Genomic DNA, 27117 nt, shown 5'->3' on the forward strand with positions numbered 1-27117 from the left:
TTACTAGCAAGAAAGAAAGAAACAAAAAATGGTTAGAGATGAGAGAAAGCTAGAATGGCTGAGGCAAATAGCTAGAAGGAAATAATGTGACCTGGGATATCAGTGCAACAAAAAGTTAAATAAATGCTCATAGTAGTTACAAACTAACCTCTAGCTCCTTCTACAATACTCGGGGTTTCCAGTCATCATTCAAAAAGACCCACATGTTACAATAAGTACAAAACAAAGATAACATTTCCTACATTCTTTTTGTTAATTGGTAGAATTAGATATTTCTCTGAAAACCAATAACTAATATCAAAGAATGCACTCCAAATATTTTAAAGATTACTATGTTACTGATTAGATTCAGCTAGAATTAAGAGAGAACTCTAATACCATGTCTTTCTTTCAAAATAGAGACTAGACTTTAAAATACGTGTATTTCTTCATAAGTATGCAGAAATTGAACAAAAGTTATCTTCTTAAATAATACAACAGTGTGTGCCTCAGTATTTTAGTTAGATTGTTTTAAACCTCAAATATCTCACTAGGAAGCTATTCTCAATTACATCTTCATAATTAAAACTTTTTAAATGTTACTATTATTACTAAATTAATTTTTCATATTTATTAATACCATCATATTGACTGAAATTCTGCAAAAACTTCTCTCTGTACTAAACTCACTAAATTCAGCTCAAAGCACACTATTTTCCTATACACTACCTATTTTTTTCCTGAGCTTAGGAATCAATTGAAAAAACATCTTTTCACATAAAACTGATATCTTACATCTACATAATACATCAGTTTCCAAAACATTTACACTATCTTTAAATCAACTTTGTGAAATAGGTAAGACAGGTACTTCGCATGGATTACAAAGGAAAAAGAAGCTCTGGGAAGAGTAGTTTGCTCAAGATGACAAGGTTCACTAATCAGTGGTGCTGAAATTAGACCACAGATTGTTTTGAAGCCTTTAGTTACTATATACTAGTTTTCTCACATGGTGGGTCCATAGCCATCAGCAACAGAATCACATGGGGTTCTGGCTGAAAATGCAGACAGACACTCCCATGCCTCACCCCAGATTCCAGGGTCAGAATCTCTCGGGAGTAGAGCCCAGGAATTTTTACCAAAAAAGAAATTTTTTTAACAACCACCACAAGTAATTCCAATGAAACTCACATGGATATAAAGTTTCAAACTCCCTTGGATATATATACATAGTTTTGTACATTCTCACTGCTCTAGGTATAATGGAAAAATATGTAAGACTATGTCATGGAAATATCTATAATGTTTTGAGGGTAGTAAGACCAATACAGAAGAAACCATGAGAGCGATAAAAAAAATTGTATGAAATCTTACAGTGAATGCTATAATTTAAAAAAATAGTTTAAAATATGAGTGGCAGTTTTAGCCCCTGTGCGCTAAAATACTCCTAGAAGACTTGACAGAAGATAGGGCTTGAAAAAAAGATTCACAATAAAAAAACAGCAGGAACAAAATAGCAAGAAAACTGAAATAAAAATAGCATATATGGAAAACAAAACAAAGGTCACTATAGCTAAACATTTCTGCTGAGAATGAAGCAAGAAAAAGATTAACTAGGAAAAGAAGCCAGGTTATAAAAAGATTTATATTGAAAACTAAAAATTTTGGAATTCCATAGACCAGGAGTCTTCAACCAACCACCTGTAGATCAAATTGGGCTACTGGCCTATTTTTGTACTGCCCCAATCTAAGAATGGTTTTCACATGTTTAAAGGGTTATAAAAAATTTCTTTTCAAACAAGGATATGGAACAAAGACTGTAGGTGGCCCACAAAGCTTACAATATTTACTATCTGGCCCTTTACAGAAACGGTTTGCCAACCTCTGCTATAAGCAACAAGGTAATTGTAGATCCTGGAGTAATGAGTATGTAACTTAAATGTGCCACTCAATGATGATATTTAATAGGTTGTTACTAAAACAACTGCCAATTTTTATTATTATTTAAGCTCAGCATAAAATTATGCTCCAAGAGTTTAAATATATAACCCAAACATTAATGTAAATGACACTATTGTATTCTGTGAAAACTGAAAAATTCCTCTAATGAAACCACTCTCAGCAAGGAGTGAGAAAAAATATTGATGATCCTCCTCCTATAACTTCTATTATCTTAGATTCTGACTCAATAAATATCTGCATATCTATCTTACTCGACAAGAAATATTCTGGAAAGTGTCACAGGCTGCCTGAGTTCAAAGTACTCCCCTAACCTTTCTATATAAAGATATTATTGTGGGCCGGCCCGGTGGCTTAGCGGTTAAGTACGCGCGCTCCACTACTGGCGGCCTGGGTTTGGATCCCGGGCGCACACCGACGTACCACTTCTCTGGTCATGCTGAGGCTGTGTCCCACATACATCAACTAGAAGGATGTGCAACTATGACATACAACTATCTACTGGGGCTTTGGGGAAGGAAAAAAAAAGGAGGAGGATTGGCAATAGATGTTAGCCCAGAGCCAATGTTCCTGAGCAAAAAGAGGAGGATTAGCACAGATGTTAGCTCAGGGCTGATCTCCCTCACAAAAATAAATAATTAATAGATAGATAGATAGATAGATAGATAGATAGATAGATAGATAGATAGATAGATAGATATTATTGTTACTATTTTACAGTTATAGAAATTGTCCAACATTCTCAAACTGCTAAGTCCAAATCTGATCCTTTCCCCACAAGACCACTGCACTTCAAGAAATATTTAACAAGCCCCACCCAAATTTTATCAATTTCCCTAAAGAGCTACAGTTTGGGTTGGACTGTTTAGTTTTTAATCAAACTTAAAAGAAATCAATATAACACTTTGAAAATACATGATAGTTCCATGCACTGATTCAGGATTCATTCAAAAGCTCATTTTCTTTGCTCTGATAATGTCCCAGAGGCTTTCTGATATCGGCCTTCTACTTTTCAGGGTCCACTATTCTGTACTGAGATTGACCATCACTTATTATAGTTTATAGGACAGGTCAATTTAGGAAATAACCACAAGTGTCCTATTTAACCTCATAATAGATTGAATATAACATATCACAAAATAATTACCTAGCTATTCCAGCAAAACTGTCACAGCATGTGAATTTGGAATTTTAATTTTTTTTAGAAACAAAAATATTATTTGTGCAAGTGCTTGTTTCTGATTATAAAATAGCCCCAATCTTTCCCAAAGATGCAATTTAACTGCAAAAAAGGCCTGAAAAGCTGCCTCATAAAGTAAGGCCTATTTAAACCATAAGTATAACTGCTTGAAGAATAACTCCACACTCCCCAGCATCTGCAACTCCAAACTGAAGCCCTCCTCACTTACACCAAAATGGAATTGAAAAAAAAGATTTTTATTCTCTCTCTCCCCCACTAGACTATGAACTTTACATAAGCGCAGGAATCATGTCTGTTTTTGCTCATCACTGTGTCCCTAACACCCAAGGACAGTCTCTGGCACACAGTAGGTAATTAATAAACCTCTACCTCAAGAATGAAGAATGAATCAATCATGAATGTTAACAGGGGAAAAGTGCACCTTACCTTTTGGGTCTACTGTTTTAGAAGGATTTTTTAAAAGCAAGTTTTTGGTTTTGGGTTATTTTTATAATCTAGCATAAAAAGGATCAAATATTGTCAATGAATGCATGATTTTATTTCTACATGTAGACTGTACCCCCGTAGAGCATCAGTAGTAACCCTTTTACTCTCAGTCCTAAAATATAATTAGGAAGGTTAATTTGCTACTAGAAAAGAAAAATAAAATTACTTCTACATTTTCTTTTTATTGAATTATCTATAGCCTGTTTGACAGCCCTCCTTCCATTAACCTTGATAATCAGAAGTTAACCCAATAGTGAAATTCCTTTAACTAGGACCATGGTTTACCCACAATATAATAAAAGAAGACATATGAAGGAAACCATTAAAGACTTTTTCTACTAACTTCATGATACAAAAGAAAGCATTGTAAGAGAAATATGTGGAAATTTTCGGTGAAATATTTTACTTTCGGAAAAAATGTCAAAACCATTTCAGCAAATAATAAACACAAAGTGCTTTGCTGCAAAATATTTTACTAACATCTGGCATACTATGTTCTATAACCTATAATGTACATATCTGCTCCACTGAACACATTGTAGGAGTCTGAGAATTTTGTAATATTAAGTAATTTGTACCCCATATCTGTAGAAACTAATGATATACTCTGCTATAAATACTAAGTATGTCCTTGATACATATTTATAAATAGTAACACCATTATTTGCTTACCAGAGCTATCAACACAGACCACTTTATTAATAACTCAAATACTATGAGTGGTGTTGCCATCAGTTTTGTGATTTTCCAAAACAGTGAACAATTCTTAATAAGGTTCTGAATGAAGAGTGAAGTCTTCCCTAGATACACACATGTGCTAAGCCACTGCACTGACGGTCTCAATTAATGGCTTCCCAGTATCTACACCCTTTGCCCTATAACTTGGTAATCCCCTCCCACTCTGATTCTGAACTTGACAGCACGTCTTTCTTCGGCAATAAGCTGTTCACAACCATAATGCAAGCATGTAAAACAGATTTATATTATACGCGGAGATGATTGTAAACAGCTTTTTCCCATACATAAATGTCTGGAGGAACATTCAAAGCATGTGGAACGTAGGTTAATTTTGTTCAACACATTGTGAGTCATCCAGCAACCATGGCACTTGCCTGCTTAAGCCAGCAACACCCCCCAATCGTGACAACCAAATATGCCCTTCAGAACACTAAAACTCCCCGAGGGGGTAGAAGATCCAAGACTGCTGCCAGTCAATATACTTTCAGATCTTTTAACTTCTGAAACACTCATCTTCAGGCATGAACCCATTCATGCATAAGACGTAGGATATTGCCTTTTTAATGCAAATTTATGTGCTTGAGTATGGTTCCTTTCCAAACTACTGAAAGATGACACACAGTTGAAATATGGCAACATATTCTGAAATAAAAAATTAAAATCTCTGTACTTTTCTCTATGCATGTTATACTTAAGATTTAATACTAATTGTTTTTGTTTTTTTTTCCCCCAAAGCCCCAGTAGATAGTTGTGTGTCATAGTTGCACAGCCTTCCAGTTGCTGTATGTGGGACGCGGCCTCAGCATGGCCAGAGAAGCGGCGCATCGGTGCACGCCCGGGATCCGAACCCTTGCCACCAGCAGCGGAGCACGCACACTTAACAGCTAAGCCACAGGGCCGGCCCTATACTTAAGATTTAAATGTTTAAATAAGATAAAGCGATAATAAAGCATTTGCATTTGAAGTCTATAAAGTTTTTGTTTTTTGCTGAGCAAAATTCACCCTGAGCTAACATCTGTGCCAATCTTCCTCTATTTTGTATGTGCGTCTCCGCCACAGCACGGCCACTGACGAGTGGTGTAGGTCTGCACCCGGGAACCAAACCCGGGCCGCCGAAGTAGAGCACGCTGAACTTAACCATTAGGCTACAGGACCAGGCCTTATAAAGTTTTATTAAGTTGTACCAACTGTTGCACACTTCATAATATCAATTCTCACCTTCTACATATCTCTTTTTAAGAACATGGATACTACTAATATTGTAAAGAACCAAATATACCTAGTCCGATATTTTGGTTCTAAGACGTCCTTAGGGACACAAGAAGGTGTGTTTGTCTTCCTTAACAATATTCAAAAGGTTGATATACTTTTTAGCAGTAAGAACTATTGCAAATTTCTCGTTTTCTTTGTGCACTGTGTTTGCTCTGCCTTCAATATCTTTTCCTGCCAGCTTAAGTCCTAATCTCCCTCAAACACCAGCAAATGTTTTACCTCCTCTGTGAGATCTTTCCAATCCTTTCCTTTTCACCAACAGACTGAGTCCCTCCTTCCATATGATTTCTGAAACTTCTTATCATTAATTATCTAACACCATGTTATAATTATTTGTTACACATCTGTCTCCCCAACTAGACTATGACCTCTACGTCAGCTAAGCCTATGTAACACGTCTGTAACTGCATCTACAGTACCTAGCACAGTGACTATCACAGTGAATGCTTTAAATGTCCCATCAATTTGCATGACTCTTAAGGTTTAAGATTCATGAACCCCTTCTAGTCATCTCTAATGTTTACATTTTGTTTTTACTTTTTGATATAATGAGTTGCCTAAATCAAATATTTCCTTTTATATATATCCTAATTTTATTTTATAGTCTTAAAAAATGTTCCTTCAGAAATCCTACCATATGCAACAACATGGATGAACCCTGAGGACATTATGCTCAGTGAAATAAGCCAGTCACAGAAGGACAAATGCTATATGGGTCCACTTATATGAGCTATCTAAAACAGTCAAACTCAAAGAAGCAGAAAGTAGAATGGTGGTTGCCAGGAGCTGTGATGGGGAAATGGGGAGTAGCTATTTAATGGGTATAAAGTGCAATTATGCAAGATGAATAAGTTCTAGAGATCTGCTGGACAACACTATGCCTATAATTAACAATACTATATTGTACACTTAAAAATTTTTTAAGAGAGTAGATCTTATGTTAAGTGTTGTTACCACAATTAAAAAAAAAAAGTTCCTTCAATCTTGGTTTTGGGACCAGTTTCTACCTAACCTTATCTCCTGACAGGTTCGAATACTTCTACTTACTTCTCCAACAGACTGTTACCTTTCCAGTTGTTACTCTGACTTTATCTACTGTCATTAGATTCTTAATCTAAGAACAAAAAAGTATTCTTTTATTTCTGACTCCACTCTGATGTCCAAAATTTTGCATACTAGGCCAACATTCTAAGAAAGTAATTTAAAGTCTGCACTGCCAGGCAAATCCCAAACTTCATACAAATAGTTCAAATTGTATTTTAATCCATAAATATATAATTCTATACTTACTGTCATTACACACCTTCTGCCTTTTTCATCTAGCTTTAGATTTTCCTGTAATTTACCCACATCAGCCTGGAACTTGATTACTCAAAATAACTTTTTATTGGCAAAATTTTGAGACTTCAAAGTGTGCTCATGTCTCTAAATCATGTATTTAAAAATATTTTATAATCTTGAATTTACACTTCTTCACTATTTTAGAACCAAAAACACATGTACATCACAAGTAAGCAAGCAAGTTTAAAATAATACAATCAAAATGTTAGGAAGAAAGAGAGGCAGAGTACAAAATGCTTGCATACATCTTCTGAAGGTGAAAGAGAAGACAAACTAATAAAATCTTAACAACTTATTTTCTGCCTCATATCAAAAATATGCAACCAGAATAAGACAACTAAAATAATATTTCCTTTCTAGGAAGTGATAAGACTTTTCTGTGAAATAATAATCACTATTATTAATCAATTGGGTTGATTGGCTTATCCTTACCCCAAGATGATAAAACATGCCCGCCTTCTTTGTTAATTTTATAGTTTTTTAAAATATTAGATCACCACTTTTACTAATAGCAAATCATGGAACTAAAAACAACAAAGCAAGCAAAAATGGAATTACTGGAAGCCCATTAAAGCAGAGTAGAAGGGAAAAGCTCCCCTCCAAATCTTTACTCTTTCGGGTTCCCCGTGACCCTAGCAGCTAGGCTGTCCCTGTAGAACTACTAACGCCCTCCCCACTGAGCACCTGCTCAATATCAAACATCACATATATACACAAAGTTAAAAATGTAGTAAAAAGAAAGGAGGGGAGGGCCAGCCCAGTGGCGCAAGTGGCTAAGTGTGCACGCTCCACTGAGGCAGCCTGGGGTTCACCGGTTCAGATCCCAGGCACACACCGATGCACCACTTGGCAAGCCATGCTGCGGCGGCGTCCCATATAAAGTGGAGGAAGATGGGCACAGATGTTAACCCAGGGCCAGTCTTCCTCAGCCAAAAAAGAGGAGGATTGGCAGATGTTAGCACAGGGCTGATCTTCCTCACAAAAAGAAAAAAAAAAAAAAAGAAGAAGAAGAAAGAAAGAAAGGAGGGGACCTCAAGTGAAAGTTGAGCATACAACAGCCTAACAAAAGTTTACTATAGTACTATTTTTTTTTTTTGCCTTTTAAACAAAGACTAACAATTACTCCAATACTAGATGTCCTCCAAAAACGCCTTTTACATTCAACACTGATGAATTTTAAACACATGTGTTTCACCTCAGGTTTAAGGTAAAGTATTTACGTAGTACACATTAATTCTAAATACATTATTAAATGAGTATACTCTAAAATATCTAAATATAGAATATAAAAATTACTTTTTTTAGACAGTGAAACGCACCATTCTAAACAACTTATTAAATCTCATTAAAATGACTGCCAGCAAAAAAGTTGAAAATTGTAAAAACACTTACTTCATTTCCATGTTTTTGCAGGAATTCAATTTCCTGTTGTGTGAATGTTGTCATGGAGATAGATTTCACCCTGTGCGGTGGATTTAACCCTCGCCTAAAAGATAAAATATTTTACAAATTTACTATTATATACTACATTTTAAAAATTATACAACAATACAAAACATTTTTAATCAGCATATTTAAACCTGGAAAAGTGTTTTTATTCCATAAACTCAAAGCATTTAAAAATTATTTTAAACTATTAATCCTCACAATAGATACTTCAAGGTAAGTTTGGCTAGACCCACACTAAATAATATATTTAAAAATAAATTCAAGTAACTACCTAACTATGAACACATAGTAACTGTAACACATGAGCTTCTAGGAAAAACAATATTGCTTTAGTGTGTCTCTGATGGTAGGAGAAGACTATGTGAAGGGCTCTATGGTAAAGAACTCAAAAAGTAATTAATTATTTAAATATTTTCATATTTCCTAAGAAAGAGACGATGATGTGTTAAGTTTGGAGCTATACAAACATTCCCATCAAATAGCTACTACGTTTAAGTTGGAGGCTAATTTAGAAAACTGAAAACTAACCAAAGGAAACTTGAAGTTATTAGCCAGTAAGAATAAAGTTCCATCTCTCCATCAATTCAAATAACGATTTATAATAAACAACATTTTTAATCACCTTAGGAGGCAGTAAGTGTTCAAGAGGAAACCGTAAGGACATGGAGAAGAGAGTCAAGAAATAGCCAGATGTATGAAGAAATGACCTAAGGTCCTTTACGACCTTGAAGCCTTTTCTGTACAGAAGGCCTTTAAGAGGACTTTATCTCTAAATGTCTTGATGATGTTTTCTCACACACATGAAAAACTGAACAGAAATGCACTCAGAGAAAGAACTATTTATATTTGTCCAACTATCACAGAGTGACCTACTCCACCCACAAGAATAAGAGTTAAATAATCTATGCAAAGTAACAAGTAAACTGCCAAGTTTCATAAACACTTTGGAGTCATGTCCTCTGATAAAGGCCTCATTTGGGACCCATGTTCTAGAGCAGATTATTAATGGTAAATTTTTACAGAATTTGTCACAGGCATCTTACAATCATCCATGCTACTTAAATGAGAGATTTAACAATGATGTAAAATAATAAATGAACAAAAAGTCTTACAAAAATATCCTGGAAACATTTTTCAATAATTAAATATAGAGTGTAATATTCTAGAAATTCATAATATTTTAAGTCAAAACAATAAGGAGAATTCAGAATTATCAGAAGCTCCTCAATTTACAAATCCTGCTGCTTCTTTCTCTCCATTCTGTCAGAGAGAGATGGCACACCTTCAGATCATGCTTTGAATTACAACACACTGCACTTGATCTGTTTACATTTCAAAGTGGAGAAATGTTAAATTGGGTTGTTGTTCTTTTGTTTTGCTTTGCTTAAATTTTAAACTAATAAATTATTTTCCTTCTGGCTCTTGGTAAGTCACAAAGTACAGAAAAAAGGATTGCACAGTAGGAAAAACTGAACACAGCAATTTCATCCTAGTAAAACTTTCAAACTAAACTATGAGGAAACAACTACAGTATGAATTACTTTCAAATACCTTAACAACTTGCAATCACAGATTAAGGCTTTAAAAACAGCTTCTAAATTTCCAAAAGTGAAAATTTAGGAGAAGTCATTATTATTCATTTAATTTATTTAATTTATTTAATTAAGTAATTAAATAAATTAATTTATTTAATTCATTTGTTTTCCAATTCATCCGTATTATGAGAACAAGACTAAATTCACCATTTTCAGGGGAGCTTATTAATTTATGATATTTACTTACACCCTACCTTGCTCCAAAACAATTTTAGAAGGAATTAACTCATTATTCTTCTCTCAAATTCCTCTACTCCCTCCCTCTCACTTAGCAACTTTGTCTCTCCTTGTTCCCGCCAACCCCTTACCTTTCCACTTCCCTTATAGTACCTTTTTTAAAAATGTAAAAGGCAAAGGAATTACTTTCTAAAGAGAAAATGTCAAACACTGCTACAAGGGTGTGTGTTTTGGATAAAAAATTTTGGAGCAAAAAATTATACCCCTATACCTCTCAAACTGTAAAATGAGGAAACCCCTGACTCTTTTTAAGGTATATTATACATATGTATGCAATCTCATGAAAGCAGTACAATGTATAGCTTATTCATTCATATATTTCAAGGCCCTACCATATTACAGGGTCCATTTATGCATAAAGAAGATATTCATATTACTTAAATAAGTGAACAAAATTTTAAACTTATGAAACAAATACAACTAGAATGCATTCATAACCAAACTATGAAAAGACATTTTTTTCCACTTAATAAGAACACTTATTACAAGATTTCTTTTTTTTTTTATAATTTTTATTTATTTAATTTTTTCCCCCAAAGCCCCCGTAGATAGTTGTATGTCATAGCTGCACATCCTTCTAGTTTCTGTATGTGGGACGCGGACTCAGCATGGCTGGAGAGGTGGTGCGGCGGTGCGCACCCAGGATCCGAACCCGGGCCACCAGCAGCGGAACGCGCGCACTTAACTGCCAAGCCATGGGGCCGGCCCTACAAGATTTCTTCATCTGAGCTCTCTCAGTGAACTTAAAATAGGATTCAATTTACAAAACTGATAGACACAATTTTGCAAGGCCACATTAATTACATAAATTGTGTAACTCCAAGCAAATATTACATTTGTTCATGTTGCTTCCTCTAATTGCTTCCATTTATTCAGGAAGATTAGCTATATTCTCAAAGCAAGGATATACAAGGATTTTTCCTCTTTTAGCCTCCAAAAGCTTTGTACATGGATATTACGGTCTTGTAAAATAGTTTGGTTAAAAAACTGAAGATTGACTATCAAACTCTTAAGTAGACTGTAGACTGATGAGTATGCAGTGAAAACAGGTAGTCTCACACTGATGGCAGGATAAATTCACCAATTTGTATTGGGAACCTCATTTATGCCTTTTAACCCAGTTATATAATTTTAGGATTCTATTCTAAAGAAGGAATCTGAAACATAACTATGTACAAGATGTTCATCAAACATTATTCATAATAGGAAAACATCAGAAACACTTCAATACCGAAGGGGAAGTGGTTAAATGAAGGGGAAGTGGTTAAATAAATGACAATAAAACTGTATAACATTATGCATCTTATGCTTGTTTTAATTTTTTAGTATGAAAATTATACAGTATTCTCAAAACTACATAAAAAATATCCACAAGGAAAACAGACAAACCAAATACCCCAAAATCTTAACAGTCCTTGCATAGAGATGATGGGACTGAATGATTTCTTTCTCTGTTTATAACCTTCTATTTTTTCCAAGTTTTCCACAATAAATTTGTATTCTCTACAACAGAAAAAAAATAGTAAGAAATAATGGAAAGTCCAATTGACTAGTAGTAGTAATCAAAAAATCTGGACTTTTAGTTTTGGCTTTATGGAGATGAATATCTGCAAAGAATTAGAGAAAGAAAATAAGGAGAGAGCAGCTTTCCTTTAGAAGGCTTTCTTTCACTTTTTCTAAAAAACCATGAAAACCTTTCCTCCCAAATATACTTACCAGCATCAACACCTTATCTTCACTTCATTTCTCTAAATCAGCGTTTCTCAACTTTGGCACTATTGACATTTTGGGCCAGATAATTCTTCATTGTGGGGGGAAGGGGCCGTCCTGTGCACTGTAGGATGTACAGCAGCATCCTTGGCCTCTACCCACTACTCCAACCCAGAGCAACAATTAAAACTGTTTTCAGATCATTACCAAATCTCCCCCAGGGGGGCAAAATCCCTCTAGTTGAGAACCACTGCTCTAAAGTATACACGAAATATGTTAATTACCAAGCAAAAGAAATTAGTGGAATTCCTTTGGATCTTTATTGAGATATAAAATCTGCCCAGGTTCATCTTATAAAAAACATGCTACACATTCACCCCATACACAACAAAAAATTTAAATTTTCCCATAACTTTATTATTTCCAGAATAACAAACAGAAAACAGAAATGAATAAATACTTCTTTCTATGAAATAATAAAGTTTAAGGTTTGTATAGAATATACATATTAAAATTTAAATTAGAAAAGACTAAAGAGTATCCACAAAAAATAACCAAGAATGAACTACATGATGTCAAATACGCTTATGAAATTGGTAGGCAAAATATAAGTTAACAAGGCAGAAGGAAATTATTTATTTATAAAATACCTAGACTGGCACTTTGTATATTTAATTTCATTAATTTCTATTTCCAATAGCACGGCACACTAGATATTCTGAAAAAGCTCCCTCTGCTAAAATATGACAGATACTCCATAAATTACACACACAAAAAATAAATACACACACAAAAATAAATACACACATCTTGCTGGGCTTTTTAGAAAGTAAGAGAAATCTCTAAGTCCCCCTCTTCAAAAGAAAAAAGACAAAAAAATTTAAAACTAAGCTAAAACCACAAGAGTGGCCCATGTTACACACAAAATGCAGTGTTGCTCAGAAGGCAAATACCAACAACAGCTAAGACAAGATGAGAGAGCTGAACCTGAGATATCCCTGTTAAACTTAAGACCCTGGATGGGGAATAAAGTAGCTTCAGGTTGGGAGCATCCCTGGACCCCAGCAGAGGAATACGCCAATCCTCTCCAGAGGAAGGCATTTCCCCTTTATGCTATCAGGATTTGGAAATATTAAGTTCAATAAAATACGAAATTGCAATAAAAATCATCACACAACAAAATAAACCACTAAACTTGAGTCAGTAGAAATAACAAATTTATTCCACCTCTGCCCAAGACTAGATATGGGAGTTATAAAATACAAAATATAAAATAAACAGTATATATGAAATATTAAAATAAATAAAAGATAGAATAAAAATTAACAAGAAGTATGTAATTATCAGAATAACCAGGCAAATTTCAAAGTCAGAACTTTCAGAAATTAAAAATTATATATGTAGAAATTAAAAATTCAACAAATCAGTTAAAAAGCAAATTAGACACACCAAAAGAGAAAATCAGTGAATTAGAACACACAGAGAAAAAATAATCCAAAAGGTAGCACAGACATGGAAGGAGACAGAAAAGGGTTTTTAGGGAAAAAAAAAAAAAAAAAAAGGAAAAAAGAGGATATTAGAAAGTATGACATATCTAATTAATACTCTTGCTTTTGAAAGACTGAAAGAATAGAGAAGCAATATTTGAAGAGATAATGGCTGAGATTTTTCAGATCCAATGAAAGGCGTGTATCTACAGATATAGGAAGCACGGCTTACTAAAATCAGAATAAAATCTACACTTTGAAACCTTTTGGTGAAACTTCAAAGACAAACAGAACATCTTAAAAGCAGTCAGAGAGAAAAGACAAAGGAAAAAAATTTTGACTGAAAGCAGACATTTCAACAGAAATCAGAAGACATCAAAATACTATCATTAAGTAGTAAGAAAAAACAACAGTTGTGAACCTGGCAAAACTATCTTTGAAGTAGAAGATCAAAATAATGATATTTTCAAATAAAACAAAAACCAAGAGTTTACCCCAAAAGATCTTCACTAAAGAAACATATACTGTATACACTTTAAGAAGAAGAAAAATGACCCCATGAAGGTACTGAGATGCAAAGGGGTGAGCAAGGAAACTGGCAAACATAGAGGCAAATCTAAGCAAACATCATCTGATTAAAAAATGCCCAATTTACGGGAGGGGAAGACAAATTTGACATTTTGTCCACAATAGCAGTTAAGTGAAGGTGCTTTGCATTTTTAAAGATTTTGTATTATTGAAAGGAAGGCTAAAATACTGATTAATTCTAGAATGTTAGTATGGAGAATAAAATTTCAATGGTGACCATAAAAAAACATGGAACTTACAGCTTCCAAAGCAGTATAAAGGGAAAAATCAAATCAAAACAAACAAAAAACTGTTTATCATTTTTTTAATAAAATTAAACAGGGGCTAGCCCCATGGCTTAGCGGTTAAGTGCACGTGCTCCGCTACTGGCGGCCCAGGTTCGGATCCCAGGCGCGCACCGACGCACCGCTTCTCTGGCCATGCTGGGGCTGCGTCCCAGATACAGCAACTAGAAGGATGTGCAACTATGACATACAACTATCTACTGGGGCTTTGGGGGGAAAAAAAAAGGAGGAGGATTGGCAATAGACGTTAGCTCAGAGCCGGTCTTCCCCAGCCAAAAGAGGAGGATTGGCATGGATGTTAGCTCAGGGCTGATCTTCCTCACAAAAAAAAAAAAAAAAAGAAATACAACCAAATGAAAAAAATAAAAAATAAATTAAAAAAAAATTAAACATACATTTGCCATGTAACCTAGCAACCCCACTCCTAGGTATTTACCCAGGTGAAATGAAAACTTATGTTCACAAAAAAATCTGTACATAAATATTTGTAGCAGCTCTATTCATATGCATCAAAAACTAGAAACAACCCCAACTGTCCCTCAAATGGGAAACGGATAAGTACACAAGCAATGGAATACTACTCAGCAATAAGGAGAAACGAACTATTGGAATATTCAACAACTAAGCTGGATTAATCTTAAAGCTACTATGCTGAGTGAAGAAGCCAATCTGAAATGGTTATACACTGTATGATTCCATTTAAATGGCATTTTCAGGGAAAAAAAACTACAGCGTTGGAGAACAGATCAGTAGTTGCCAGGGGTTAAGGAAAGACAAGGGTTAAGAAGAATCTTGAGGGGTCAAGGGACAGGTCCATGTTCTGATTGTGGTGGTAGTTACATCAATCTACACCTATACAATCTATACATATACAGACTCATAGAACTGTACACCAAAAAGTTAATTTTAATGTATGTTAACATAAGAAACAAAACATTATAGTCCTGATTCCATGTTACTATCTATAGTAATCACAATTTTTCCACTAATTAAAATAAAATTTCTTTCATTAGCAGACCATTTTCTCCATCTACTAGGTTTGATCATTTAAATAAACAAAATCCTTAATTGATCAAAACAATTTTTATTTATCTTGTTATTTTTATGGCATATTCCTGGAAGTTGGTGCCACTTCACTTTTATGCTAAGCCTAGTCTAGCTGTCATGTGAAGTCAGTGTTTATAAAACACTTTACTGTAATGACATTAGTCATAACTATTGGATGAAAGTGTTGGGCAAGTAAACCACACCATTTTTACAGTGCCAAGATTGAAGTACCACCCATTCCAGATCCTAAAATACACATTTTAAGTCTCCAGTTCAGTGCAACAAAAAAAATTAAATAATGACTCTTTTAATAACAGCAGTATTGATATTTTGAAAGCATGTCTGCCAGTTAATTGGTTTCAAGAAGTTCCAAAGTCACATAGTGGGGGAGCCCAATATGTTTTTTGCAGTATAATTAAGTCACGTGCAGATCTCCAGAAGTTTTAGTTTTAACGACCACCACCCAGGTATGACTGCAACCAGATGGTGTGACTCATTCCATATGTCCACCAGTATGCTGCTCTTAACCATGCTTCAAACAATCTTGCAAACAGCCATTTGTTCAACTTAAATAACAATGTGTGCTGGATGAATACATAAGAAAGCTTATTTAGTTAGTTTTATTAATTTTCTCCTGCTGAGGGAGAAGCTAGTTAAAATATTTTAATAGGCTGTGGAAATTTATGTGGTTGCTAATGTTGGCATAAAGTAATAAAGTTAATTTGACATTTAGATCTATCCCAATCCTAGTTATTCAGTAAAAATATTACATATAAATAATGTTACATATTATAAAAATTATACATTTAAAATCTACAACAGCTGGAAGACGCCTTTTTTTATTTTTTTTTTTAATTTATTTTTCCCCCAAAGCCCCAGTAGATAGCCGTACGTCACAGATGCCCATCCTTCTAGCTGCTGTATGTGGGACGCGGCCTCAGCATGGCCGGAGAAGCGGCGCGTCGGTGCGCGCCCGGGATCCGAACCCGGGCCGCCAGCAGCAGAGGGCACACACCCAACCGCTAAGCCACGGGGCCGGCCCCCTGGAAGATGCCTTTAACAGGTTATCAAGATTGCACAGACTGTTGATGTGAAGACACAGTATGTATTGGGTAGTTCAAAATATTAGTCTATCCAGAACCCAACTTTAAAACACTGAAAACACACACACACACACACACACACACACACAACACGGTGTAAACCATAATTGTTATTCTGGAGGTTTTTTTACAAGTCACAAATACTACCCTGTAACATCCCTGTAACGTCCCTGTAACACTTAGGGCAAGCATCAAAAACAAATACTCAAGTAACAATTTAAACCTAATTAAGTATTCCAGTTAAAAGTGGACAAAACCCAAGAATGTCTTCACTACCTCTCCAAACTCCACTGAAATGACAGCAAAGGAATAAAAAGGCATTAACCCACAAAGAGACAGAGGGACAAAGAAGAAGGGAGGAGCCCAAAAGCACACTACAGTTCTCTAATACCAAAATTGGTAGATAAAAAGTGAGTGTACCAGCAGTAACTGACTTTGCCGTGTAAGAAAGCCAAAACAGAAGCTCCGCCGAGTTAGGAGAAGCCACCTGGAAGCTGATTCCCACCACACGACTCCTGAAAGACTCACGCAAGGAATCAGACGCAGGCTGGGGGAATTCAGGTAGGGTGAAATATAGTTAAGACTCCCAGTTCACCTACAGCCACAAGACTACCCCTACCAGGCCCTGGGCAGTGGGCAGAAGTCTGAAGGAAAATTTAATCCGGAGAGATTATACCAAATAGACTCCACACTCAGGCATAGCTGAGGATTGTTATTAGGCACCATGCTTAAAACTGGGGGCTCATGTGAGACTCTACATACTGAGTAATAAATTCTAGGCCCCCAGTCCCCTCCCTCAACTTGGCTCCTAGAAGAGTGGCAGCCAGGCTTTTTTATTCCCCAAGAAGACTGGAGAAAATATCTCTGAAGTAAAAAAAGCATGAGTTTCCAAATCAATGAGTCAAAAAAAAAAAAAAAGCCTAAAACATTAAACAAAAGATCTATAACAAAAAGCTTCAATATAAGGCTCAGAACAACAGGGATAAAAAGATCATATGTACTTCCAAAAAGGGAGGGAAAAAATGGGGCACAAAGAATCAGTAATAAGAATAGCATCAGACTTCTCAACAGCAATACTGAAGGTTTGAAGACAACTAAGCAATGCCTTAAAAATTCCAAGGGTAAAGTATTTTCGCCTTTGTGAATACAGACAAACTATTAATTTAAAAATGAGGGCAGAATAAGATATTCAGTCACGTAGCTCTCAAAAATGATCTCCCATTAACCCATAATCAGGAGGCTAATGGAGATGTGGAGGTCCTGGAAAGAGAGGGCTGAATAGAGGTTAGGGGTGAAAGGAATTTCCAGAGTGAAGGTAAGAGAAAAGTCCCAAGATGACAGCTGTATTGTAGGCCTAGAGAGTGGCATTTCCAAACCAGAGGGTGACAGAAGTACCTAGAAAAGACTTATCAAAATAAAACGTACCTGATGTGTCTGATCATATTGCAGAGATAATTTATCTGGAGATATGTTAATGATATACATGTGGAAAACAAAGCAAATGAAGAAAACTAGACAATTATAAACTGCAGGGGGGAAAAGGTGGTACAAGAAAGAAAATATAGTAGTGATATACTACGTGTCTCAGCTGAGAACAATATGAACATAGTCCCAATAAGGCAAATACTGAATAATGATTTAACCAAAACTTGTGATATTATTATATTGAAGGAGGAGAAGCAGTGTATAAGTAGAGAGGGTGAGTGGGGTGTTAAGAGGACCAAATCCTTATGTTCCTTCCTCCTTGCACAGTAGGGAAGTCAACAGACAACAGTCAAAATTGAAAATTCAAAGATATAGCTACATTACAAGTATGTTAGAAATATTAAGGTAAATATAGGAGGAAACAGACGAGTTCAAAGTCACTGTCTATAGTAATCAAAAATCGAGGAAGGGAATAGATGACTGTTCATTACAAGCCTTTGCTTTGTTAAATTATGTGCACATATTCTTCTGATAAAAATTAAAATTGAATTAAAAAATAGACATAAAAAATAAAAATAAAAGGTTCTTGCTCTTCAAAATTAAACTTAACTAACATACACATAGGCTGTTTTCTTTGATGAAAAAGCATTCCTAGAAAACTTGAAGAATTTTTTAAATTTCAAAAATATCAAGTTTCTTTACTAGACACTAGCAATCTTTTTATAGAAGTACCTACTGAACACAACTGTTCAAGTTAGAGCTGCCAAGATTCACTGAGTAAGAGATAAAGGTTTGAAGAGAGAAATGAGGAAGAGTTTTCACAACTTCCCATGTTATTAGTTCTACTGATTTTCATACTTCCTCCACCAAGGAGCTTGCAAAATTTAACAAAAAATGGGGGAAGAACAAGAATTTTTAGAACCTGACAACTACAAGGGAAAATTCCTCTTCCTTTTCTAAACATGTATGTTTCTCGGTAACTTCCATACACTGGTCTGGTATCTCCCCCTAGAAGATAAATCTATTACCTCTTCCACATGACAGGCCTTAAATTACGCAAAGAGAGTGATCGTATGTACAGTTCCCCCACTCCCTAGTCTTTTCTTCTTTAAGCTCATGACATTTCTGGTTCCTGCAAAGGTTCTTCTTACACATAGTCTCAAATCTCCTTATCATCCTGATCAAATTCTTAAAGCATACTCCAGTTTGTTAACCTATCTCTTAAATTAAACAACCAGAACAAAAGCAAGTAATTATGATTCCCCTCCCTCTAAAAATGTTATGGTACCAATCAAAAAGAGACTATGCCTGGGGCCGGCACAGTGGCGCAAGCGGTTAAGTGCGCACCCTCCGCTGCAGCGGCCCATGGTTTGCCGGTTCAGATCCCGGGAGCGCACCGACGCACGGCTTGGCAAGCCATGCTGTGGCGGTGTCCCATGTAAAGTGGAGGAAGATGGGCACGGATGTTAGCCCAGGGCCGGTCTTCCTCAGCTAAAAAAGAGGAGGATTGGCAGATGTTAGCACAAGGCTGATCTTCCTCACAAAAAAAAAGAGAGACTATGTCATAGGAGTCCTTAAAAAAATATGTTCTAACTTAAAAAAAAAACAACTGTCATTCCTCATATTTCAAACAATTCAAGTAAGATTCCTATCCCTACTGTAAAGTAAATTAACGAATTTTCCTTCTAATCATGTCCAATCAGGTGTCTTGAAGGCAACAGCTCTCATGTGCGAGGTTGCAAAGGATGCTACAAGGAACCTGCTACTAATGTAATGAAAGTACCCAAAGTCATGAATGATTTACTTTTTTAATATACATTAGAGGAATCTAAGGTGTGTATTCCTGGACAATCATCACCCTGACTATATGAATTGGGAAATGCATTAGTGAGTGGGGGTGAAAAATAGGAAGGGCAATGGCACCTAATCCTGAACATTTCCCTAGGAGTTTCTCAGGAATGTGAGCATTAGGAATGCTGCATAAAAAAGACTGAAAACATCAGTCTGGGGATTTGCTTAGTTCACAGAGAGTGATACTGGAATAGATATAGAGGTTTCCAAAGAGGCAACATTTTTAAAGTGAGGTCCAGAGGTCACCAAGTTCCTTAAAAGAATGTTTTCATTCTTTTCATTCATAATTCAACTCACAGATAATATTTAAAATTGTAATATAAACTTAATCAAGATAAATTGTACAACCACCACTTTGAAACTGACTAAAAGTCAAAGTGTAAAATCACAGACAAATGAGAGAAGATCAGAGACAAACCTGATATGAAAATGATGCCTTTGTACCAAGTTAAGGTCAAATGATGTCACCACACCCCGAATGCTGAAGTTTTCCCAGGACAGAAGGTGCTCACAGCGCTACACAAGAGTCCCTCTTAATCAATGTGCTAGATGAATCCATGTTTCGCCTTCCCACTGAAAAACCCACAGCAAACGCCTATTGCACAATGAACATTCATGGCTACAAGGCCATTCTCTCCTGCTCCTTCCAATTGAGTTTTATGCTTATCAACAGTTGTTTGGTATCATGCTTGGTGATATAGTTGGTATAGTATTTGGTAAACATATAGTTTGAATATTATGTAAAACAATGACACACAAGTGAGAACTGTTTCCATTAAAACTAAGTATTTTAGAGACTTAATAAAATCGAGTCACCATGAAAAGCTGTTATTTAACTGTGAACAAGAACTGTAAAGGACTGAAAAAAAGATCTAGAACAATTCAGCACTCAAAACTGCTTTAAAAGTAACAAAATTCCAAAAATCATAACACAATGTGAGTCTGGGTTATACGGAGGGGACAAAGAATCTAATCAGTGGAACCATAATCAAAGAAGTCCTAGGTGTCACATAAAAGCAAATTGAGAATTATATGTTAAAAAATCTAAGTTTTATATATATATAAATATCTTTTTTATGATTGCTTGCTTTAATCGACTTTTTTGATAAACCTAACCACTACCAATCCTATAACCCTGAATGCACAGGATGAGGGGTTTTAATTCCAATACAGAAAATAGCAAGAGAATTTACTCATGGCAGTACAGATATGCCAAATTCAAAAGAATTGGTATCAGGGGCCAGCCCGGCAGCATAGCGGTTAAGTGCGCGCACTCTGCTGCTGGCGGCACGGGTTCAGATCCCGGGCACGCACCGACGCACAGCTTAGGCCATGCTGTGGCAGCGTCCCATATAAAGTGGAGGAAGATGGGCATGGATGTTAGCCCAGGGCCAGTCTTCCTCAGCAAAAGGAAGAAGATTGGCATCGGATGTTAGCTCAGGGCTGATCTTCCTCTCTCTCTCTCTCTCTCTCTCTCTCTCTCTCTCTCTCTCTCACACACACACACACACACACACACACACACAATAAACAAATAAATAAATAAATACTAAAACAAAAGAATCGGTATCAGAACAGTCAGCACCATAGTCCCATTGTGCTCACAATACACAACAGCAGTTTCTGAATGAAATTAAAAGAACACACATTTGAAGCTAAGAAGTTCCTTTAAAACCAAAAAAAGCATGACATAGCTATAAAACAAAAATGTATGATACTTCCGTAAACTATCTGTCCTGACTTTTAAAATCCAGTGAAGTAAAATCTACCATTTAAATCCCCAAAATACAGAATTCACAACAATTAACAATAATCCATGGGAACTCTTTATATATTCACTAGTGGTGGAATTGGCATTAGCTCGGATCCCAACATCAAGCAGAGTATCACAGCAAAGCATTAAGAGTGTACGCTAATTTTACAATTTGAAGTCGTGGAGGGATAACAGTACTTTCCTTGTGATTGTTACTAGAACAACACCTGACACACAGCACTCAATAAACATTACTAATAGTTATTATTATTATATTTTTCATTTCAATAAATACTTGAACTGTTGCATCCACAGCACATGACTAGTGCCTGGCACTTAATTAATATTTGCTTAAAAAAAATTCTGTCCTTCACAATCGAAAAAGTATCGAATAGTTCTCCCTCTTACACTAAATTGAAATTATATCACATTATCAAAATATCTCCCTGAATGTAGCCACATTAGAGTACTAAAAAAAGTGGACAAGGAATTAAGGATATTTACTGCCCACTGTGACCACATAAGGTCCTGAATATTATAAACAGAGCTCCTAAAGGGTATTTAATTACAATCCATTCTAATGCTAATAACTGCATAAAAACAAATTAAATGTCTCTTTTCATCTGTCCAGCTTTAACCTTAACAAGTTAAAATTCTTGCAATAAAGACTCACTCTAAGAGCCAAAATGCACTAGAGTATAATTTACTATCCAGCTACATTTATCCACCTGTGAAATTCTAAGTTTAAATGCATTGTCGGGCCGGCCCCGTGGCTTAGCGGTTAAGTGCGTGCGCTTTGCTGCCGGCGGCCCGGGTTCGGATCCCGGGTGCGCACTGAGGCACCAGTCCTCCAGCCATGCTGAGGCCGCGTCCCACATACAGCAGCTAGAAGGATGTGCAGCTATGACAGACAACTATGTACTGGGGCTTTGGGGGAAAAATAAATAAATAAAAATCTAAAAAAAAAAAAAAAAAAAAAAAAAATGCATTGTCAACATAACACAGCTGGTATAAAGAGGAACACAGTGTCTCTCATCTGTTATTTTTATTTTATCTAAACATTCTCTGAAAAATTTACGAATCATTTAAGAATAAAACAATTCTTATATTATTTACTGATTACACTAGAGTTAGTCTACACAAAACAAATAATTTGGTCTAAAACTAGTCTTTAAATCAACTAAAAGTTCTTCAACATGAAGGCAATGTTTTATTGTTGGCTGTGACGGAACGTCCATTCATAATTTTAAGTATTTCTGTAGCCAGAACCAGAAAGTGACAAACCAATCTGTTAGAAACCCCCGTTCTGTCTCAATAACAAATAGTTTAACTGCATCTAAATCTAAAGCCGATTTTAAAGTTTCACAATCTGAATTCAGTTATATATTCGGAATGAACATGATACAAGCATACAGGACAGTCTCTGGAAAAAAAACGAAAGAAAAGATTAGCTGTGAGTCTAGTAATATTAACAATAAGATGCTTGTTCAATTCATTTAAATAAAGATATTGCTCAATGAACGATAAAAGGTATGTGACTATCCTAAAATTTAGAATTCATGATAGACCATTATTGTGCATGAGTATTTTCTAGGCACATCAAGGTCTCTTAATGGCAGCTAGCATGCCTTATTTCATATTTGTGTATCCACTGCTTAGCACCGTCCTCACATATAGTATGCGTTCAATAAATATTCAATGAAGTCTACCATTTAATTGTACCATTGTACAGCCTTAAGCTACATATTAGCATTATCTTATCATAAATAAAGAAACTGAGGATGAGAAGATGGATCCAGGCCAACCTGCCCATAGTGGCCTGGCTTCATACCTTGCCTAAGTCATAAAGCTACTGGCAATGTCAAAATTGGACTTCAAAATTTATATTCTTTCCATTATACCATGCCATCTAAATAGTAAATACATTATTATTAAGCCCACTAGTTCTATTATCCTTCTTAAATTATTTTCCTACATTATTGCTTTTCAAAGAAAAAAATCCTCAGGAGCTACCGTCCCTTCAATGTTTCTGCAGTAGACATTTGACCCAGCAACCATTCCTTCCTTCCCCCAAATCCCAGATTTCTGATTTGGGAACTCTATTTGGGGATCCTTGTTGTTCCAATGAAGTCAGCACAGAACATGTGTCCAATCAGGGCACTGGTTCAAGACAGCCATATGACCTAAGCTAACCCAGAGTAAATCGCAGAACTTCTGGAAAAGCTACAACAACAAGGCAGTATGGAGCTCCACGAGCTGGGGGCAGCCATCTTTGGATGAGGGAAATCTAGGCAACATCACTAAGCCACTGGATAAAGTCTTACTCAAAACCAAACGATAATTCCCTTCGTATTTTTAAACCAATTTGAGTCAGGTTTTAAGATGCATCTAAAAAATCAAAACTGAGAGATTTTTATAAGGGTGCTTCTCATTTCAATGTCTTTCACATCTTGTTCCCTACTCATGGAATGTCCTCTCCTCCTTCAGAGGAGCTATTATGTATGTACAGGCATTGTGTGAGATGTTACACATATATTATCTCTAATATTGAAAACTAATCTACATCCAAAATCTCCAAGGTAAACCTTATCCTCACCATTTCATAGATGAGAAAGCTCAAGCTCAAAGAGACTGAGTGACATTCTCAATACCACATAGCTAAAAAGTGGAGCCAGGATTCAAAACCAGGTTTATCCAGCTCATAAGTACGTGTTCTTTCAACTACATGAACCTGCCCGCCACGTGAACCTTGTCTTTGCTCAGGCATCAAACCCTCTGTGAAGCTTTCCCTATCCATTCACATATTTCATGGATAGCTCATTCAGAGAAAAGAAATATTACAACGTATTGTAACTATGTTTACATACTTAGAAAGCAAGCTCCTTAAGGATAGTAGAATCCAAGTAACACGAGTGCCTCCCACAACGTATGACACAAACCAAGCGAGTAATAAATATATGTGAAATCACCACTTAACAGAGATATGAAGTCCTATCTACTACAGATTAAATCCTATTAAAATAAACAACTGTCATCATACTGAGATATCCTTTTATATAGAATGTTTCTGAAATGTGGAATCTAGGAAGAAATATTTATTAATGTTACACATTTGCTGCAATAAACTAAATGTTGCCCTGCTGTACTTACAAAGAAATGTCAGAAATCCAGAGCAGTAAATATATATACATTTTTTCTCAAACCAAATACTTTAAATGTATCAAAGAACCTTGTGTTTAGTAAAAGCAGGACATACTTATTTCACACATAATAAAAGTCAAATACACTTAAAACAAATTGGACTACTGGCTTCATTTTAGAACCAAAGTTGCCCAACCTAAGTCACTTAACTTCATCTGTAAATGAAAATCCTGAACCAGACTATCTCCTAGATAGCACCTAGCTCTAGGATTCTGTTGTAATTCAATAATATCACTAATTGTCAGCTTCTCAGAGTGCTTTATACTATTTTAGTGCATACTTACCCCTGACATTTTTTTCAGTTAATTACTTACCTATTACCATCTCCCCCACTAGAATGTAAGCACCAAGAGAACAAGGATTTTGCTGTATTTATCAGCAAGCCCCAAGGCTTCACAGAACCTAGCCGGCACCCAATAAATGTTTGCTGAAGAAATAATAGTCATGGAAGACTGATAACGCCTCTTCACCCAATTAAAAAAAAAAAGGAAATCGTACACTACCGGGCATGTCCTGCATTTTCCAAAAATGAGTTTTCTCGTTTATTACGTACTTTGTCTCCGTATTAATTTTACAAAGGTTTTTTTTGGGGGGGAGGGGTACCAAATTACTTTATTCGAACCAATGGTCCAAATAAAAGAACTTAAGTAGACGTTTTGGAACAACGAAGGTTTTGAAAATATTTAGTAACTACCACTTCGCCAATAACTTACTCTGAACCCAAGAAAATTAGTGCATAAAAAGCAACTTATGATCAGTTCCAAAATCACCTGCAAACTTTCCAAAAGAAATTTCACAGCAACAAAAACCTTATGAAAATAAAGCGTAATGAAGCAAAGAACAACAAATACAAAGCATCCCAGTAGCTGGAGTTCTGAAACAAGGCTGTCTTTCCATCTCTCCCCATTTCTGCATACAGCCAGGACACTTCGGTATTGATAGAGAAGTCTTACAGATACCACCACCATATTCAGAATGACAGCTTCTGGCCAATACCTTATTTCCATTACAACTTCCCCCCAAACTCCTCGAGACTCTCTGGACCATAAAGCTAAAATCCCACAACCTCACCTCTGTTTCTCTGCCTCCCTCTCTCGCAATTAATCCTCTCCAACTTTCCCCCTTAGGATTCACATCTCTGCCATCAAGACATTTTAAGCCGGCTGTTATTCCTAAGTGCCTGCTGCCTCCCAGTGACCTAGGGACTCTCGACCCGAGGAATACGAGCCCAGGCTACGTCCCTGCTCTCTCCCACCCCAGCTTCTCCCCCACCCCCTCCCCGGCGCCCGGCAGGTGCCTCGCTGGGACCGCGGCGCCCCGGCCGCCGAGAGGCGGGGCGCACAAAGGACCCGCACGGCCCTCCCCCGCAGCCCCGGCGGGTCAGCGCCCCGGAGAGCGGAGGCCCGGGGGAGGCGGCGGCGGCTCCGCGGGGACCAGAGATGCGCGACCGGGCGCCCCCTCCTGACCCCGACCCCGCCCACGCCCCACCCACGGAGGATGCCCGGAGCCTGGACCCTCGCCCGGCGAGACGGAAAGCGCATCCCGCCCGCCGGTCTCCCCGCCGCAACCCCGGCCCGCCGCCCGCTCCCCACCGGGGAAGGGCCCGCGCCGCCCGGCGGCCGGCACTCACAGGCTGCCGGAGCAGGAGGTACAGACGAAGGAGCCGACCGTCATGTTCACGTAGGTGGGGCCCCTCTGGTCGCAGTCGAAGCACTTGCGGTTGTGCGGGAGGCCGGTCATGTCCCGCAGCATCTTCAGGTGCTTCTCCTCCTGCTTCCGCTTCGCGCTGGCCGCCATGGCCGCGGCGCCGAGGGAGGAGGCCGGCAGGGCCGGGAGCCGGGCGGCGCTGCGCCGGGGGCCCGCGGTCCCACGGGCCGCCCTGGCCGCGGCCGCCGCCCTCCGTCAGCGCGCGCCGCCCGCGTGGACCTGGCCGCCGCGGCTCGACTCCGCCGGGCTGGGCGCGGCGCGGACGCTGCGGAGCGCGGGCTGACGGGCCACACCAACCGGCCCGGCCGGACAACCGCCGCCGCCGCCGCCACCTTCCCGACTTCTCCTGAGGAGGAAAGGCGAGGAAGGGGGACGGCAAGAGGAGGCCCGCCCCGGGCGGCCGGAGGCCAAGTGTCGGCCGCCGCCCTCTGCTGGTCGGGAGGAGTTACTGCGGCCGCGCCGAGGCCTGGGTTCCGCCTGGGGCCAAGCAGGGAAGACGGAAAGATGATACTAGACAATATTTATTGAGCGCCTATATGTGCTAAGCGCATTACATGAGTTAACTTCCTCCCCCGCTTAAAACCTTCCAAGGGCTCCCCACTGCTTCGGGGACAATTCCAAGTTCCTGACGATGCCCCAAAACGCGCTCCATCATCTAGCCCAGCCTACCTCTCTCTCTTCATCCTGGTTTGCTGAGCCACACT

General features: G+C 37.4%; 1 protein-coding gene across 7 annotated transcripts in view; it reads right to left on the minus strand.

The window, feature by feature from the left end:
• Positions 1-26725, minus strand: part of AGFG1 (ArfGAP with FG repeats 1) — an 81125-nt gene extending 54400 nt beyond the window's left edge. For 4 of the 7 annotated variants that reach the window (XM_087424740.1, XM_087424739.1, XM_004427648.3 and 1 more), the window contains exons 1-2: positions 26337-26724; positions 8369-8462 (exon numbers count right to left, since the gene is read on the minus strand). In XM_087424740.1, the coding sequence (XP_087280866.1) occupies positions 8369-8462; positions 26337-26503 (261 nt within the window). In that variant the 5' untranslated portion in view covers positions 26504-26724. Of the gene's footprint in view, positions 1-8368; positions 8463-26336 lie in introns of all 7 variants that reach the window. The other 3 variants (XM_087424738.1, XM_087424737.1, XM_014785360.2) reach the window with 1 other exon arrangement.
• Between the last annotated feature and the right edge of the window lie 392 nt (positions 26726-27117).

The sequence above is a fragment of the Ceratotherium simum genome, chromosome 37, assembly GCF_057802395.1.
Source record: "Ceratotherium simum simum isolate JZ-2026a chromosome 37, ASM5780239v1, whole genome shotgun sequence".
Classification (NCBI taxonomy): Eukaryota; Metazoa; Chordata; class Mammalia; order Perissodactyla; family Rhinocerotidae; genus Ceratotherium; species Ceratotherium simum.